The following is a 19,221-nucleotide window of genomic DNA, read 5'->3' as shown; positions in this document are numbered from 1 at the left end:
CTTACCTTTAGAATACTTCAATTGTATCTATAAATTATGACCCTAGGCATCTATTTATAAAGGTATGAAAAAGGAACTGGAATCCTATTAGGATACGAATTAATTAAACTAGAATCCTAATAGAACTCTTATTTAATTAATTTATCCTTTTAGGATTAGGAATTTAATCATATATCGAAACCTGATAGATTTAGGATTCGTATAGCACACAAACACACACACGCACGCACAGCAGCCCACGAGGGGCGCCATGCGCGCGCGCAGCCCGCGAGCTCGCAGCCCATTGCTGCGAGGCCCACACGCTGCCGCAGCCTTGGCGCGCGCTGGGCCTGCCTTGCGGTGGGCCTGGCGCAGCCTTGGCTGGTGCGTTGTGGCGCGCTGGCTTGCTGGGCGATGGCCCGGCTTCGTGCTGGGCCTTCATCTGGCAGGCCTCGTCCGATGCTAATTCGTACGATACGCTTCCAATTAGTTTCCCTATTCCGGAATTCATTTCCGATACGAACAATATTTAATATTTCCGATTCCAGAATTAATTTCCGTTTGGAACAAATATTTAATATTTCCGTTTCCGGAATTATTTTCCGATTCCGATAATATTTCCAATTCAGACAATATTTCCGTTTCCGGCAATATTTCCGATTCCGGCAATATTTCCATTTCCATCAATATTTTCCGATACGTACCATGTTTCCTTTTCTGGCAACATCTACGACTTGGATAATATTTATATTTCCGATACGATCCATATTTCCATTTCCGGCAATATCATCGTTTCCGGAGTATTCATTTCTTGCTTGTGACGATCTCAGCTCCCACTGAAACCAAGATCCGTCGATTCCGAATTGAATATCCATAGATGGAGTATTTAATGCCATTTAATACTTGATCCGTTTACGTACTATTTGTGTGACCCTACTGGTTCAGTCAAGAGTAAGCTGTGGATTAATATCATTAATTACACTTGAACTGAAGCGGCCTCTAGCTAGGCATTCAGCTCACTTGATCTCACTGAATTATTAACTTGTTAATTAATACTGAACCGCATTTATTAGACTTAATATTATATGCATACTTGGACCAAGGGCATTATTTCCTTCAAAAAGTAGGTGTCTACACCAACAACATGTACAAACCCATAGATACATAAGGTGAATGAGCCTAGCTTGATTTTGATAATTTATAGGAGATGGGAACTGGCCTAGGATATGTAACTTAGAGTCTTCCATCCACTGGTGTAAATGTATTAAGACATAAAATTTATGCACTTCAACCTAATATTTTATGTTGTTGGTTGATCCACTGGTGGATGCCAGTTTGAACTTTCCATGTCTTAAGCAAGTAAACCAAAGGACACATTATCGACAGGATATGTATTGACTTAAATCCAAAAAAGGCATGAAATGAGTATAACAAACTAATAGCCAGCTAATAGTAGACACATTCTGATCTGGTTTCTTTTCAGTTCTTCTCTGATCTGCTACTTGCTATTCAGTTCTGTTCTGATATGCTTCTTGCTGTTCAGTTCAGTTCTGATCTGCTTTCCTATTCATTCTGTTTTGATTTACTTTACTGTTCACATTCGTTTTGATCTTCTTTGTTGTTCAGTTCAGTTCTGATCTTCTTTGTTGTTCAGTTTTAGGTGATTAATAGGCTAGCGACACAATGTTCATCAGTAATTAGCTATTTATAGATTCTAAAAAATCAAATTGATCTCCTGAATGATAATTTACTATGATTCTTGTCGAGTTTAGCACTTAACACTATGGCACCGACTTATTCTTGTTATGTTTTTCTCACTTGTTACATTTGATGTTGCCATCTATGTACTTTAAGCTTTTGTGTGCCACAAATCCATCCATTGTTTCTGAAAACGTTGCAAAATAGATTCCTCGCGTCTCATGGCATCATTGTCCCTCCTCAATTGGTCAAGGTGGTTCAATCCCATTAATGTTAACCTGGCTTCTATTATACAAAAAGATGTTTCACTCGAGTGTTTTCCTAGAGGCTAGCCTAGTTTTCTCTCGTGACAATTTGAGAAGATAATTTTGATCACCATTGTATTTTCTTGTATTGTACTCGCATGTTGACAGGTTCTACCATGTCAACCATGGTCCATGTATTCGTTGTTTCACCATGACACCATGCTATTCTCTTGTTGCAGTTGATTGAGTCTGGTTCTTTAGCTTTAAGTTGAACTCAATGGTTCTGGTTCTTTAGCTTTTGTGTGCCTATGCTATTCTTTTATGCCTAGTCTGGTTATGGTTTAAGTATTGATTCCCTGGCAGACACATATCCAATAAGTACTTAGCCTTTAGAGACTTGCTGTCATTAGTTAGAAGTATTAGATTGGTTGTGTTTAGCCTTTAGAGACTTGTTGTTCAGTTCAATTCTGATCTGTGTTGCTGCTCAGTTCAATTCTGATCTTCTTTGCTGCTCAGTTTTGTTCTGATCGGTTGCTTGTTCAGCTCGATTCTGATCTTCTTTGTCGTTCAATTTTGTTCTGATCGGTTGCTTGTTCAGTTCAGTTCTAATCTTCTTTTCCATTCAGTTCTGTTCTGGTCGGTTGCTTGTTCAGTTCCGTTTTGATCTGCTTTGCTCGTTTGTGTTTCTTTCAGTGCAGTTGTGTTGTGTGGTTTTCAGCTGTTGTTTTGCAGAATTTATCATAGTATTTCATTTTAGTTACATGCATTAATCTTCTTATTATATTGACTATTATTTTTTTGTTTACAGGATGGTAGATAGAAGGAGAATGGTAGATAAAAGGATGGCATGAAGGGCATAGATTGAAGTTCTTTTGGACCGATTTAGACAAATAAATTAAATACTAGATAGATTTTAGATTTCTTTAACTATTAGTTCTTTTTGGAGATTCATTAGTTTTCTTAATTGATGTTTTTATATTATAACAATGGTTTTTGTTATTAGAATGTCTGTTATGGATATTTTATTTTAATAATAAGTAAAACTTAATTCGAAATAAATGTTTTCTATTTGTAGTAGTTAGATTATTTGGTATAATATTTTCATTTTAATGAGCTATTAAATAAATACGTATGAAATTGTTGCTATAAGCTTACATTAAAGTGCCACAATAGTTGTATGAAGAAACGTTGCTATAGACTCATGTAAAAGTGTCGCAATAGCGGTATCAAAAATGTTGCAATAGACTAAAAAAGTGTTGCAATATTAAAGCAATAAACGTTACCATAGATTGTTGATAGTGCTGCTTTAGATAATAAAAGTGTTAGCCTAGACACCAAAACTGTTGCTTAAAATCCTAAATAATTGTTACTAAAACTTAATAATTGTTGCCTTAGATATAATAAAACTGTTGCCAAAAGTTAAAAGTCGTTGCCTAAGAAAAGCATTGCTACTGATAACTATGGCAGCAGTTTTATAATGTTGTTGCCTAAGGCATAATAAATGTTGCCATAGAGTTATAGCAGCGCCACCTATTGGCAACGCCATATAAACTGTTGCTATAGGTCTATGGCAACATTTAATGGATCTTGGCCAACACATTTAGGCCGTACTCACATGAAAATATCATAGGAATTGAATATTGAACTTATAAAGGTAGAAAAGTAGAGAATATCATGATGATTTAATTAGGGATTCGGATTTACCTATTTAGGATTAGGTTAGTTTTTCGATTAGTACTCCCAATTGCTTTGATATTTTTTGAGGAATTGTATTGAAATTTTGGATTAGAACGTGAATTTTGTACTTGGAATCTGAGAGGAAATTTTGAAATTACGACGTTGTATTGAATTCTGCCTCCCCATTTGGTGTGGAAATGAGGGTTTATATAGGAGAATAGGCGACTAAACGGCAAGACACGCCAGCGCCTAGCGCATGTGACGTGTCCCAGGTTTCGCGAAAAAAGGACGATGACACCATCCTTGTGCTTTGTTTTGTAGTGTTGTACCTTTGTACGATTTGTATGTTGTTTGGCACGTAGCTATGCTTGGAGGTTAGGGAAGTTTGCGACTAAAAACACTCCCTTTTTCGTATTCGTATTTCTTATTTTGTATTCGGTTTTACAGGATGAGACCCGGCATGCTCGGTTTTATGGGTCGGCGCTCAATTTTGGATTGCTTAATGGCATTTCGACTGGAAGCAAACTTGTAAAACCAATGGAGAAGTCCATTAGGTGAGATTGTGTTTGGATGTTGAATTTGATTTTTGGAAATTGAATTTTGTACCGAATTCCAGAATGGGAACGGGCTCGGGAGTTGGACTTTGGATTTTGGATCTTGGAATATATCTTAGCAATTGGGACTTCCGCACGGAGTTGTACCAACCACCTAGCAAGGATAATGGTCTCGTCATCATCCTATTAGGGGAGACATAAATTAGGTGTCTACAATACCCTAGTTGATGTTTGTTATCAGTTTGGAATTTCAGCGCGGAAAGAGGTTGATATTGGTTTATCTGAACTTCTGGAGGGAACGATGAAGCTCTCTCACCTGCAGACGTGTTGCTATACTCTTGGGATCGGGGCTGTGATGTGTGTGTTGACTTGACGAGATCTTCTCCTTTGACACAATCTGGGTTGTCTGGCTTTGTCTCAGGCCGGGTTGTGACTCATGCGGCTATGCGGAAGCGGGTCAAGTACGAAACACGTTGCATGGGCCATTGGTTATGGCTTTCTTCTGTTCTCTTTCTCTTCTTTGGGGGAGCTGGATAAGGATGTTGTTGCGTTGCTGAAGCGGATTCAGAATTTTTCTAGGACACAGGACATTGTGGCTCGTGCTGCTGCTTATATTTTCACCAGGATAGGCTTTGCTATAGCCATAAGAGTGGGGCCCAGATTGTATCTTGGATTCCCACTAATTATTTGTAAAATGTTTGACTTTATAAGCGTTTTATAATAATAATAATAATAATAATAATAATAATAATAATAATAATAATAACAACAACAATAACAACAACAATAATAAATAATAATAATAATAATAATAATAATAATAATAATAATAATAATAATAATTAAAACAATAATAACAATCTAGTATATATATATATAAAGGAGTCATATTTGCTGAAATGTTAGAGCGCCACCTAGGATTACTATTGATTTCGGCCAATGAAAAATAAGATTTCTAATTTACTTTTGAATTAAAAAAATCGATTGCCACGTAGATAATTAGGTGCCACGTAGATATTTTAATTAATTAATTACTAATATATACAACTCCATCTAAAATCAAACACTATAATAATTAAAAAAAATCTAAAATAAAATTCATTCAAAATCAAACACTAATCTAAAATAAAATAAATAAAATTCAATTTAAAATCAAACATTATCCAATATTAGAGCGCCAGGTAGGAAATCTAATAGTTTCGGCCAACGAAAAATAAGATTTCAAAATTAATTTTGAATTAAAAAAGTCGAGTGCCACGTAGATAAATATTAAACACCGCGTAGATATTTTAATTAATTAATTAATAATATTACGCATATACAATTTCATCCAAAAACAAACACTCTCATAATTTAAAAAAAAATTAAAAAATCTAAAATGAAATTCAATGCAAAATCAAAAACTAATTTTATCTAATACGAAATATATAAAGTTGGTATATACATAGGAGTTTCATTTAAATATACAATTTAATATAATCCGTGCATCGCACGGGCTAAAATCTAGTAATAATAATAACAATACCAATAAAAAAAAGCACAAATTCTTATTTATAAGTGGTGTATAATAAATATTGTACACCGGAGTAAAAGTTGGCTCAAAATGCTTAAAAGTTACATTTATATATGTAAAAGTTATCTATTTTTTAGTGATAAATTTTTTCATTTGAATAAAAATTATTTTTTCAAAATCACTAATAATGTATAAATTAATCATTTAATCCTTTAAAATGTTTATCTATCAACTTTTTGTTTTTATAATATAAAAGTTACAAAAAAGTAGGTTAAAGTTACAAAAAACTGCATAAAAGTTATCTTAGTGTACAATAAATTTATTGTACACCTTATACGCACAAGAGCTTTTGAAAAAAAAAGTTCAGTTCAAATAGAAACATACTCCCTCCGTCCCGGAATACTCGACCCAGTTTGACCGGCACATAGTTTAAGGAACTTGAATTAACTTATTTAATTTAGTAGGTAGTAGTTGATAGTGGGGTATTATTTTAATGTAGTTAGTGGGAGGTGGGTTAAGAGGTGGGGTTGGGGGAGAGTAGGGGTTGAATTTTTAATTATTTTTTGTATGGAGTAGGGGTAGGTGGGTTAATAGGGGTGGAGTGAGAAATAATATAATATTGTTAGAATATTTCCATTTTAAAAAACAGGTCAAGTATTAAGGGACGGCCTGATAAGGAAAACAGGTCAAGTATTCCGGGACGGAGAGAGTATACGAAAAGAACGGACCATACCTTTATACTGTACTCCGAACTAAATTTCGGTGAAAAAGTCCAACATCCAACTATCCAAGGCTACAAATAAATAAAGTGTAAAGACAAATCCTAAGGCTGATTCACTTCATCACTTGATCTCAAAATCACAACGACCGACGACCATTTTTGCAAAAGTCAGCAGCCAACTTCTTCAGTCAAGACTCAAGAGAGATCTAGACCACTCAGGCCCACCTCCATTGTCAGACAGTTTTGAGACCGACGTCAATCCTTGCCAAAACCAATTACTCTTTCACAACCCAAAAAAAAACAAAAACACCCATGTCTATCCGAATGACTTCAAACTTTCCATTTCTTTTAATATACGTACATAATTTTTACATAAAGATGATGGCATTTAAATTTGTACAGAATATAATGCAAAAGAAAAAATATCATACTTTTCTCTTCACACACAAACAACGGTTGATTATAAAACACACCCTCTGTCTTTTAAAAAGAGATATATTTTTCTTAAATGGTCGTATTTTGAAAAGAGATATACTTTTCTTTTTTGTAATATTTTGGTCCCCGCATCCAAATATATTACTATAATATTTGTGTCATTCTTGTGGTTTTCACACTTATTCACATCATCTTTTTATTACAAATAAATAATTCATTTACTCCACTTTTACCTTATTTTAATAAATTCAAATCACTCTTCTGAAACTATGTGTTGATCAAAGTGTATTTCTTTTTAAAATACGGAAGGAGTAAACCATCATTTCTATTAGACAATAAAAAGATAGAGCATGAAAAATCGCATATTATTGCTTACGGAGTATAATATTGATAAATTTTAAATAAGAAAAACTTTAATGAATTTTTCCTATTAAAAAAATACTTCTTCCTTTGAGGGAAAAAAAATATACTTTATTTAAGAAACTTTTGAATAAAATTTTAAACCTTAAAAGGGCATTCCCACATTGGCATAGAGGCATATGTTATAACGGAAACAAAGAAATATTAAATGACGTAAATAAAAGGGCATTGCCACATTGGCATAGAGGCATATGTTATAACGGAAACAAAGAAAGATTAAATGACGTAAATAAAGAACGCAGATATTTAACGTGGTTCACTAATAATGTGTTTGCTACGTCCACATGCAGAGGGGAGAAAAGTTTTATTGATCTTGATGAGTACAGATTACATAATACAACTAGGTTATGACCTAGAGAGTTTATATAGTACTCTCTATACAGATGCGGAAAAAGCCCAGAAAATAGATTCAAAACAGATAACAGTATTCCAAAATAACAAATACTCCCTCCGTATTTATTTAAGAGATACACTTGACCAGGCACGAGTATTAAGAAGAAGAATCGAATGAAATAAAGTAATAAAACAAGTGGGATTAAGTAGATATTTTAATAATAAATACAGAGGGAGTACCGTAAAATAGCGACGTACATCCCTTGCAGAAGGAAGCTAAGCTAGGAGTATGTATCATGGGCATGGCCTTCACGTGCATGAGTTGGCGTTTATCCAAAAGGATTCCATACTGAATTACTGAATTACACAGTAATTAACATCATTGGTTACTCTACATGTTAAAAATTGATCTGATCTAAAACCTGACCCAAAAACAACCCGATAGAATTGGGTATTTAACAAATTTTATGACCCGTAATTCGATTTTATCAGAATTCGAAGAATCCAAAAAATAATGGGTAAAAATCGGGCCAACTCCATTTTTTACCCGATCGATTGAAAATCGTTGTATTATAGTAATAAAAGAATTATGAGGACTTTTAAGCACGATTAACGTGTTGTTGCTACTATTATGATTTTGATTTGAATTATACGTCATTTTACGGTTGAATTTGACTACTTATAAACTTGTATATTGTATGATAATTTGTTAATTTATGCACATATTTTATATATTTTTTGATATATGTTTATATTTATTACGAGAAGTAATGAAAATATAATACGCATATTAAAATTTCACAACCAGGTGGGTCGATCCAAATCCGGAAATTCTGAATAGTGAACAAACATTTGTAAACCCGAACTTGAAAATGACCGACTAATCTAAACCCAAAAGTCATTTATTATAACCCGACTAGACCAACCAATCATTTAACAGGACTTGATCACACATATTTTAATATATAAATCTTAAACTTTTTTATTTCCGATCCCCCAATCCGATTTTGGACCGCATTCTCACTTTCTCAGTATAACAGTATTGTGTGTGTGTGTGCACGTAAAATAAGTAACGGGGCCATGGCACCGCAACAAGGCAACAACGGTTCAAAAAGAGTTGAATTTTTAATTTGTCCAGCATGTTCCTTGAAGGTTCCTCGATAGACTGCAACGCCGTATTATCTACTCATTATTTTGGATACTATTAAATGAGTGATTTACATAGTTGATCTTTGATCTCGAAAATTATTCTCTACAATTTTCTCTGTTCTACCAGGTACTACTTCTCGCTACTCCTTATCCCTTTATTATTAGATTAAACTCGTAGTCAATTAGTCAACCAGCAAGTTTCAATTTTTATGATATTGCGTTCGTTTTCCCTTTGATTGTTCTTCATTTAGCTTGTGGGTTGTCTTTTGTTTCATTGATTGTTGTAGATCTGTGTTTTAGGACGATTAATATTTCATACCCACCACTTGTTTGATCTTTTGTCTGAAAGAAAAAACAGACTAAAACCCTTGTTCCTCTGTTTTTCTGATGTATCCTGTTCTTGTTGATCCTGAACTCGTAAGCCATGAACTCAAATATAACCCAGATTTGATTTCAAACTTTAACACCCATCATCAGAACTTTGGAAATGGGATCAGCCAAGGTGAAATCTTTGAAAACCATGATTTGGTTGACCAAAAAACCTCATCAGTTGACTTTAGTGATAGTTGCATAACATCTGATGTACCTGATTTTTCTGATGCTTGCCTCAAGTTTTTAAGTGATATTCTGTTGGAAGAGAATTTGGATGAAGTCCCTGCTACTGTACAAGATTACAGGGCTCTCCAAGCCACTGAGAAATCTTTATATGATGCTTTAGGAGAGGAATATTCACCGTCTGATAACCCTGCATCATATTTGGATCCAAGTGTTGAGAACCCAGATGTTGTTTTGGGTAGGATTTGGGATGATAGTTTTGGGATTGAGGGTTATTCCAATGGTGATACCACTGTTGAGTCCCACTGGGTAAACCAAACACCATCAGAACCTTTCTTGAGCTTGAATGATCTTTCTCAATCTTTCTTGGAGCTGAATTCGCCATCATCGGGGTCGGGGTCGGGGTCGAGTAATAGTGATGATTATACGGATGGGGTAGCTACCTCTCCTGCCAGCACACTTTCATCAGTTGCTCCAGAGAAAGAAAAAAAGGCGGTGAGTCGGTCAACGAGAAAGAAAAACCATCAAAGAGATGATGATGGTTTAGGAGGAGGGAGGAGTAGCAAGCATCAAGCATCGTCGAATGAAGACTATGTTGAGATGAAACAGTATGATGATATACTACTTTGCAGGGAAGAAAATGATGATGTTGCTGGTGGTGATAAAGAATCCTCACCAAATGAAGTGAGCAAGAAGTTACAGGGAAAAGGGTCGAAGGGTAAAACAACTCGTGGAAAGAAGCAGAATAATGTAGTGGAAGAGGTGGATCTGAGGACTCTTCTGACTCAATGTGCTCAAGCAGTTGCAAGCTTTGATCTTAGAAGTGCAAATGAGCGGCTTAAGCAAATAAGGCAGCATTCTTCACAATACGGTGATAGCATCCAGAGGCTTGCTCATTATTTTGCTAATGGTCTTGAGGCACGTTTAGCTGGTACGGGTTCAACAGTATCTGGTAATATTGTTGATGCTCGTATCTCATCATCAGATTTCTTGAAAGCTTACAGGGTATATGTTTCAGCTATTCCTGGCAAAAGGAAGTCATTTTTTCTGGCTAACACGGCAATCTTGAAGTTGGCTGAGAAAGCAACAACAATCCACATAATTGATTTTGGAGTGTTATTGGGTTTGCAATGGCCTTGCCTCATACAGAATCTTGCAAAAAGACCTGGTGGCCCGCCTAAACTACGCATTACTGGAATAGATTATCCTCAGCAAGGGTTCCGACCAGCAGAAAGGGTTGAGGCAACAGGGCGTCGTTTGGCAGGTTACTGTGAGAGGTTTAATGTGCCTTTCCAGTATCAGCCCATTGTACAGAAGTGGGAAAGCATAAAGCTTGAAGATGTTAAAATTGAAGGTGATGAGTTGGTAATTGTCAACTGTTTGTTTCGGTCTGGGTCATTACTTGATGAAACTGTTGAGGTAGACAGTAAAAAGGATGCTTTCTTGAGGTTAGTAAGAAAGATAAATCCCCGCGCATTCATTCATGGGGTTGTGAATGGGACGTACAATGCTCCATTCTTCATCACCCGATTCAGAGAGGCACTGTTCCATTACTCTGCCATATTTGATATATTTGAAGAAACAATTCCGCGTGAAGACCATGAAAGGCTGCTGATTGAGGGTGAGGTGTATGGAAAAGAAGCTTTGAATGTGATAGCATGTGAGGGGGCTGAGAGGATGCATAGGCCTGAAACATACAAGCAGTGGCAGGTGAGGACAACAAGGGCTGGATTTAAGCAGCTGCCATTTGACAGAGAGTTTGTGAGTAGAGCAAAGGCCATGGTAAAAGCTAATTACCACAAGGATTTTGTAGCAGATGAGGATAGATATTGGATGCTACAAGGTTGGAAAGGAAGAACACTTTGCGCTCTTTCCATTTGGGAACCTTGTTGAAAACAGCCTCTGCTGCATAAGTTTATGTAAAATGTGGAACTAATCCCCCCTCCCCCTCTTTCCAAATTTTGTAATACAGTGGTCTCAAACTTTGAGTGACAAGTTTATTTATAATGAAAACAGACACAGACTTGTTTATATTTGTATTGTTTTTTGTCTTGAGTATAAAGTATAATGTGCTTTCTCTAGCTTTGCTGGGGGCTGAGCTTTAAGTTGCAATCTCGTATGTTTACCTACCTATTAACGTAGTCACAGAAACAACTATGCTCTTTGTGGTTTGTGATAAATCATGGCAGACTCCACTCTGAACTGATACTTTGATTTCATATTACTATGAGCTCATAATTTGCTAGGAATAAAGGTTCAGTAAGTAACCCCCCTCCCTTTATCTCTCTCTTTTATCCTTTATATGATATGCTGTTGCTCGAGTCTAGATGGAAGGCTTCAAGATTGAGTAGTTCGTTTAGCCGTGTAAATGTAAATTTCAGGCAATTCTGGCTGTTAAATTTAATCATCTGTATTTTGTAAATGAGGTATGAGATGCAATTTGAGATGAAATTGGAGCTGCAGCCAAATGTGAGTGGAGTTTTTAAGTCACAGTGGAAGAGTCTCTCTTAGCCTTCCGAAAGTACAGAGTATAAGAAAACCTAAAATATACTTCCTTCGTTCATTTTTACTCGCAACTTTTGTAACTTTCACGAATGCGGATGCACAACTTTGATAATTAATATCTTTAATTCTCTTTAAGCAAAAATTATAAAATTTAATATTTTGAAAATACACATTAAGACGAATCTAACAAGATCCAACATGACCTATGTTTTATCTTACCTAATCACCAACAATGGTCAAAGTATAATGTGTGAATAATGTAGAAATCACAAACATTGCGAGTATTAAATTATATATAAATCACCAACTATGGTCAAAGTATAATGTGTGAATAATGTAGAAATCATAAACGTTGCGAGTATTAAAGATCAGAGGAAGTAGTAGGTTTCTCTACCTCATTAGCATTCATAATATTGAATTGGTAACTATTTCCTCCGCTTCATAATGTTTGCTACACATGATGCAAGTTGATCATATTAGGCTTCCTATATAAAAATAATGAGTGTACGGGTATGCTACCAGCTGGCTGGTAGCATCGCCAAACTGTTAAGGATAAAGGCAAATAAATCCTTAACGGCAGTTATTATTCCCTACCAGCATCTCTTACAAGCCGGTAGGGAGGAGGCACGTGACCAAACCAAGAGGTCAACGGGTCGCTATCAATCGGGTAGGACCCATTTGTCCGTACGCCCGACCCGCGCCTATATATATGGGCTTCATTTATGACAAAAGGTACGCAAACACAATCATTTCCACTAAAACCAAAATACTTATCACTCATCATACCTGACTTTAGCATCGGAGGGGGGATCCTCGAATCACCCTCGAGGCTAGTTCATCTTTGTTATCTGCGCAGGATATCATCAGGATAACAGCAGCACACGACCAGCAAGACCTCTCCAACCGTTCCCAAATCTTACCGGAACAATTGGCGCTAGAAGGAGGGGATCTCCCAACCTTGTCAAGTAAATCAGCCATCATGGATACCAACAACAAAAAACCTAGAAAAAACAACAATCTCCCACAATCAGCAGTGATCACACCAACATCAGTAGCACAACCCGCAGTCAAACCTTCTCTCTTACCTGTCTCAACCAGCCAAGTCACACCACTTACCGATCCTCCCCCAAAAACACTCAAGTCACAGATAAGCATTGCCCCCCCAGGTTTTGAAGACCCGAACGACGTGATCATAGAGGACGAAACGTCCATGGAAGAAAGGGCACAAGATTCCCCATCACCCCCACAGATTCAGAGCAACCTCTCGGCGTTGTCCCAAAGGTTCACACCACAACAGCTGCTGACGGCGTCGGCCGTCATGAAAGCAATGGCTGAACTGTCCTCAAGGAGGACGGAGGGAAATCAGATCGTGGTTACCGGCAATCGCGCGGGTGTGATGCCGGTTAGAAACCTCTACGAAACCCTAGAGCATGAAGTGGTACTGCCAGCACAACCTGAACCAATACTTGTACAGAGTGAAAATCCGGGTAGAAGAAAAAGGCATAGCTCTCGGCGCAGAGAAAGGTCCACTAGACGCCGGGAGTCGGTGTCAGAGCAAGAAGGGTCGTTTCCTGCTGGTAGGGAATCGACACCGTATCACGAAGAGTACATCGTACAGTCTCCACAGCCAGGTTGGAATAGATATGAAGGATATCTACCTCATCAGGAGCCGATGAGGCGAACCATACACCCCAAAGACTCCCCACTCTGCAGGGGTATACTGGAGCAACCTATGGAGAAAGTAAAGATGCCGACGTGCAAATACAACGGAACCACAGACCCCGAAAATCACTCCACCGCTTTCGAACAACACATGATGCTGTATTCTGACTCAGATGCCATGTGGTGCAAAGTGTTCCAAACCACATTATCAGGGGTGGCAGCCGATTGGTATAAGAAGTTGCCGGCCGGATCGATATTCAGTTTTCGGCAGATCCAAGAGGACTTTGTGAGGCGGTTCATTAGCAAGGTTGAACGAAAGAAAACATCTGGAGAGCTGATGTCAATCTCACAAAGGCCGAAGGAGCCACTGAGAGAATACCTTACTCGTTTTAACAACGAATCCATCACAATACCAGATTTACAGCAAGAAATAGCCGTCTTGGCTCTGTTGAGAGGGATGCAGGAATGCGAGTTCAAAAGGTACCTGGGAAGAAAGTCATTTACCTCGCTGGGGGAGGCCTTGAGAAAAGCAAATGAGTATATCAGGAGTGATGAGCTGATGCTAATATCACCCATGGGGGGAAATCAGGCAGTACAATCGGCCAAGAAGGATCATGTTCCCATACAGCAACACAATTACCGGAAAGATACCGGTAGAAAGGAGGGCCATCAGCAGAGAGGAGGATATCCGAACAGACAACAGCCGGTAGGGGCTTACCAGATGTACACTCCCCTGAACACCGCCAGAGCCACGATCTACGCAATAAATAAATCGGCAGCGTGGAGAAAACCGTTACCAATGGATGCCCCAGGTAACAATAAGAACTTTTGTGCTTTTCATAATGATCATGGTCATTACACGGAGCATTGCAAAGAGCTCAAGGATAACATCGAAGAGCTGGTAAGAAGGGGATACCTATCCCAGTACAGGGTTCGACAGGAAGGCCAAGGAGGAAATAACAGGCAGGGCAGTTCGCATAGTCATGCCCCATATACACCTACTCAGCCAGGGTATTCACAGCCCACTGGTAGGATTGAACAGGCACCACCATCCCGGCAAGAAATCCGGTCATTACCGGAAACAGGCAAAGATGGGGCCGATAGGGGAAAGAGACCCACGGTTTGGGTGATCTCTGGAGGGCCCGTGCATGGAGGTACAGTCAGCGGGGCAATAAGAAATCTAGAGGAGCACAGGCATTTGGTGAGCTACCATAGCGCAAGGAAATGGCCGGAACCAATCCCCCTACCGGTCATCACGTTCACCTCAGACGATTGTCGCGGCATTATATATCCCCATGATGACCCGCTGGTATTGGAACTCGAGATAGCAAACTTCCCCGTCAAGAGATGCCTGATTGATGGAGGCAGCTCTGCGAACATCATATTCTGGGAAGCTTTCACCCAGCTGAACATAGATCACGGAGAGTTAACAAGGGTGAGCTATCCCGTTATCAGTTTCTCTAGAGCCAGCGTCTATCCAGAAGGCAGTATCCGTCTACCGGTTCAAGTAGGTAGAGGATCATCAGCCAGGGACTTAATGGTCGACTTTTTGGTGATAAAAGTACCAGCAGCGTATAACGTAATAATTGGTCGACCATTTATTCATGACGCACAGGCGGTGGTGTCCACATATCATTTGACCATGATATATCTCTCAAATCTGGAAAGAACAGAAAGGGTACATGGCAGTCAGGAGACTGCCAGATCGTGTTATCTGACAGCAATAAAGGCACCAGGAAGGATGGTGCCGAAAACCAACCTTGCCCGAGAAGCAAACATGCCAACCAAAAGAAAGAGAGGGGATTTGAGCATGGAAAATTTTGATGAAAGGCCGGTTTGCATCCCAAGGCCAGCTGCAGATGGAGAAACTCGGGAAATTGAATTAGTAGAAGGAGTTCCAGAAAGGACGGTACGAATAGGTGCCGATATGGAGGCAGACCAGCAGGTCAATCTCATCAGCCTGTTACGAGAAAATGCAGATGTCTTTGCCTTCTCTGCAGATGAAATGCCCGGTATCAGCCCAGACATCATAGTGCATCGTCTGAATGTAGACAAGTCAGTCAGGCCGGTAAAGCAAAAGAAGAGAAATTTCTCCAGTGAAAAAAATGCTGCAATAAAAGAAGAAGTGGAAAAGCTGCTGGAAGCAGGGTTCATAGAAGTTTGTGATTACCCCGAATGGTTGGCCAACGTAGTCATGGTAAAAAAGTCAAATGGAAGTTGGCGAATGTGCGTAGATTTTACAAATCTGAATGGGGCGTGCCCCAAGGACTGCTATCCATTGCCGCGAATCGATAGGCTGGTAGATTCAACAAGTGGCCACGCTCTTTTGAGTTTCCTGGATGCCTTCTCAGGGTATCACCAAGTCAGCTTGTGTAAAGCCGATAGAAAGAAGGCCGCCTTCATCACAGATTCAGGGGTATACAGCTATAAGGCTATGCCATTTGGGCTGAAGAATGCGGGAGCAACCTACCAGAAGTTGGTGGATAGGGTATTTGCTTCCCAGAAAGGGAGGAACATAGAGGTATATGTGGATGACTCAATAGTTAAAAGCCGATTGGCCAGCGACCACATCGACGACTTGAGAGAAACTTTCGAAACTCTGAGGAGGTTCAGGATGAAGTTAAACCCCAAGAAATGTGTATTCGGGGTCCGATCAGGAAAGTTCCTGGGTTTCCTAGTAAGCGAAAGGGGAATCGATGCCAATCCAGATAAGGTAGATGCAATTATGAATCTACCAGAACCCGGTTGCATAAAAGACGTGCAAAAGTTAACAGGAAGAATGGCCGCATTGACTCGGTTCATTAGCAAATCAGCAGATAGGGCGTTGCCCTTTTTCAACGTGTTAAAACAAAACAAGAAATTCAAGTGGGGAGAAACAGAAAGAGCAGCCTTTGAGGCAGTAAAACGGCACCTGCAAGTCCTACCCACAATAGCTCGACCAGAGGAAGGGGACACGCTGCAGCTATACATATCTGCTTCTCAACACACAGTAGCAGCAGTTCTGATCATAGAGAAAGATAAAACACAGATACCGGTGTACTTTGTCAGCCACATCCTGCAAGAAGCAGAAACGAGGTACTCCTTGATAGAAAAATTGGGGTTGGCAGTATTGATTGCAGCCAGAAAGCAGAGACCTTACTTTGATGCACACGGGATCCAAGTCCTCACAAACTACCCACTGGAAAAAGCAATGCAAAAAATGGACACATCAGGTAGACTCCTAAAATGGGCGATTGAACTATCAGAGTTTCACATGGAATATCGGCCCAGAATGGCTATAAAGGCCCAAGCACTGTCTGACTTCATAGTCGAAGCATCATACCAGGAGGAGGAAATAAAGGAAGGAATATGGGAAGTAGCAGTAGACGGCTCGGTCACCAAATCAGGGTCAGGAGCAGGGGTAATAGTTACCTCACCGGAAGGAGACCAGTTCGAGTATGCTATTAAGTTCTCTTTCCAGGCATCAAACAACGAGGCAGAATACGAGGCCGCAATCGCTGGCATACAGATCTGCACGGCAGCTGGTGCTCGTAGGCTCAGGCTTACAACCGACTCACAGCTGGTAGCAAACCAGTTCTCAGGAGAATATGAAACGAAGGAAGAATCCATGAAACGATACGCCGAAAAGCTTAAACAGTCAGTGGCACAGTTGGAAAGCTTCGAAATAAAATTAGTACCCCGATCAAAGAACATGTTGGCAGACTCCCTGTCAAAGCTGGCCAGCTCAAGTGCTCTGGTAAAATCAGTAATGATGGAAGTCATGCACCGAAGGAGCACTGAAGTATTGGGAAATCAGGTCATGGTAATCACGAGCCAACCTGAATGGTATGACACCTTGTGGGCATACAAGAGAGATGGAACCCTGCCTGCAGAAAAAACGGAAGCAAGAAGGTTGATTAGAAACTCATGCTGGTTTGTAATCATCAGAGGCCAACTCTACAAACGGGGTTTTAGCTTGCCTCTGTTACGATGCATATCAGCATACGAATCGGCACGACTGATAGAAGAAATACATGAAGGAGTGTGTGGAAATCATCAGGGAGGAAATACCCTTGCACTGAAATGCCAAAGGCAAGGATACTACTGGCCGACAATGCTAACAGACGCACAGGAGTACGTCAAGAAATGTGAAAAATGTCAAGTTTTTTCAGCAGTCATCAATCGTCCTGCAAACGATCTCATGCCAATCCTAAATCCAATACCGTTCGCCCAGTGGGGAATGGACATTCTGGGACCATTCACAACGGCATCCGGTGGAAGAAAATATCTGATAGTGGCAGTCGATTATTTCACCAAATGGATAGAAGCAGAACCGGTGGCAAAGATAACTGCAAATCAGGTCAAAAAGTTCATATGGAAAGGTATAATCACCAGGTTCGGATTACCGATGGCAATCGTGATGGACCATGGGGTACAGTTTGATTGCTCACCAGTTCAAAGTTTTTTGAGTACGTACAAAGTCAAGTTTGCCTACTCTTCTGTTTGTCATCCCCAAAGCAATGGACAGGCAGAAGCTGCCAACAAGCAGATACTGGCAGCAATGAGAAAGAAGCTAGACGACTATAAGGCTGGTTGGGCCGATATTGTTCCAGAGATACTTTGGGGAAATAGAACCACCGTTAAGGAAGCAACGGGAGAGAGCCCATTCCGTCTATGTTTCGGATCAGAAGCAGTGATACCAGCAGAAGTAGGGTTACCTACATTCAGGATCCAGCATTATGAAGAAAACAAGAACGGTAAACTGTTAAAGCAGGAGCTGGATCTTCTACCAGAGATCGGACTCAGAGCAGAAATCAGATCGGCGGCTTACAAGCAGCGCATAAGTAATGCCTACAACAAAAGAGTAAAACACAGACAGCTTGAAGTAGGAGACCTGGTGCTCCGCAGAACTGCAGCTACAGGCAAGGCAAAGGTCCAAGGGAAGTTAACCCCAAACTGGGAGGGGCCTTATCAGATATGGGAAGAAATCGTACCAGGAGCTTTTAGGCTGATGGATATGGGTGGAACAACACTAAAAAATTCATGGAACGCCAGCGTCCTTAGAAAGTTTTATGTGTAGTCACTAACCCAAAAAGGCCGATTGAACCAGGCCTGTTATGGTCCATGAAATGAAAGAAAGTCGAGGAATTCAAAGCAGAAGAATCAAACCCTTAAAGTAGGTCAGCAAGGCTACTATCAGCTTGCTGACTCGGGGTAATGTATAATCAAAAATCGTGATTCAAACCCTTAAAGTAGGTCAGCAAGGCTACTATCAGCTTGCTGACTCGGGGTGATACGAATCAAACCCTTAAAGTAGGTCAGCAAGGCTACTATCAGCTTGCTGACTCGGGGTAATGTATAATCAAAAATCGTGATTCAAACCCTTAAAGTAGGTCAGCAAGGCTACTATCAGCTTGCTGACTCGGGGTGATACGAATCAAACCCTTAAAGTAGGTCAGCAAGGCTACTATCAGCTTGCTGACTCGGGGTAATGTATAATCAAAAATCGTGATTCAAACCCTTAAAGTAGGTCAGCAAGGCTACTATCAGCTTGCTGACTCGGGGTGATACGAATCAAACCCTTAAAGTAGGTCAGCAAGGCTACTATCAGCTTGCTGACTCGGGGTAATGTATAGTCAAATATCATGATTCAAACCCTTAAAGTAGGTCAGCAAGGCTACTATCAGCTTGCTGACTCGGGGTGATACGAATCAAACCCTTAAAGTAGGTCAGCAAGGCTACTATCAGCTTGCTGACTCGGGGTAATGTATAGTCAAATATCATGATTCAAAACCC

The 19,221-nt window shown here is 39.6% G+C and overlaps 2 protein-coding genes across 2 annotated transcripts; both read left to right on the top strand.

The window, feature by feature from the left end:
* The first annotated feature begins 8,613 nt into the window (after positions 1 to 8,613).
* LOC110806000 (scarecrow-like protein 30) lies at positions 8,614 to 11,310 on the top strand. Its single transcript, XM_022011634.2, has one exon. It carries the CDS (start codon positions 9,112 to 9,114, stop codon positions 11,170 to 11,172), a length of 2,061 nt encoding a protein of 686 aa, XP_021867326.2. The 5' UTR covers positions 8,614 to 9,111; the 3' UTR covers positions 11,173 to 11,310.
* A 972-nt stretch (positions 11,311 to 12,282) lies between these two features.
* LOC110806002 (uncharacterized) lies at positions 12,283 to 18,505 on the top strand. The gene is made up of 2 exons (XM_022011639.2): positions 12,283 to 12,468; positions 12,641 to 18,505. Exons 1-2 carry the CDS (start codon positions 12,283 to 12,285, stop codon positions 18,503 to 18,505), a joined length of 6,051 nt encoding a protein of 2,016 aa, XP_021867331.2.
* The last annotated feature ends 716 nt before the right edge of the window (positions 18,506 to 19,221 follow it).

Source organism: Spinacia oleracea, chromosome 6 (genome assembly GCF_020520425.1).
Source record: "Spinacia oleracea cultivar Varoflay chromosome 6, BTI_SOV_V1, whole genome shotgun sequence".
Taxonomy (NCBI): domain Eukaryota; kingdom Viridiplantae; phylum Streptophyta; class Magnoliopsida; order Caryophyllales; family Amaranthaceae; genus Spinacia; species Spinacia oleracea.
The sequence above is the reverse complement of the archived record's forward strand: the minus strand, read 5'-3'. Positions and strand labels throughout refer to the sequence as shown.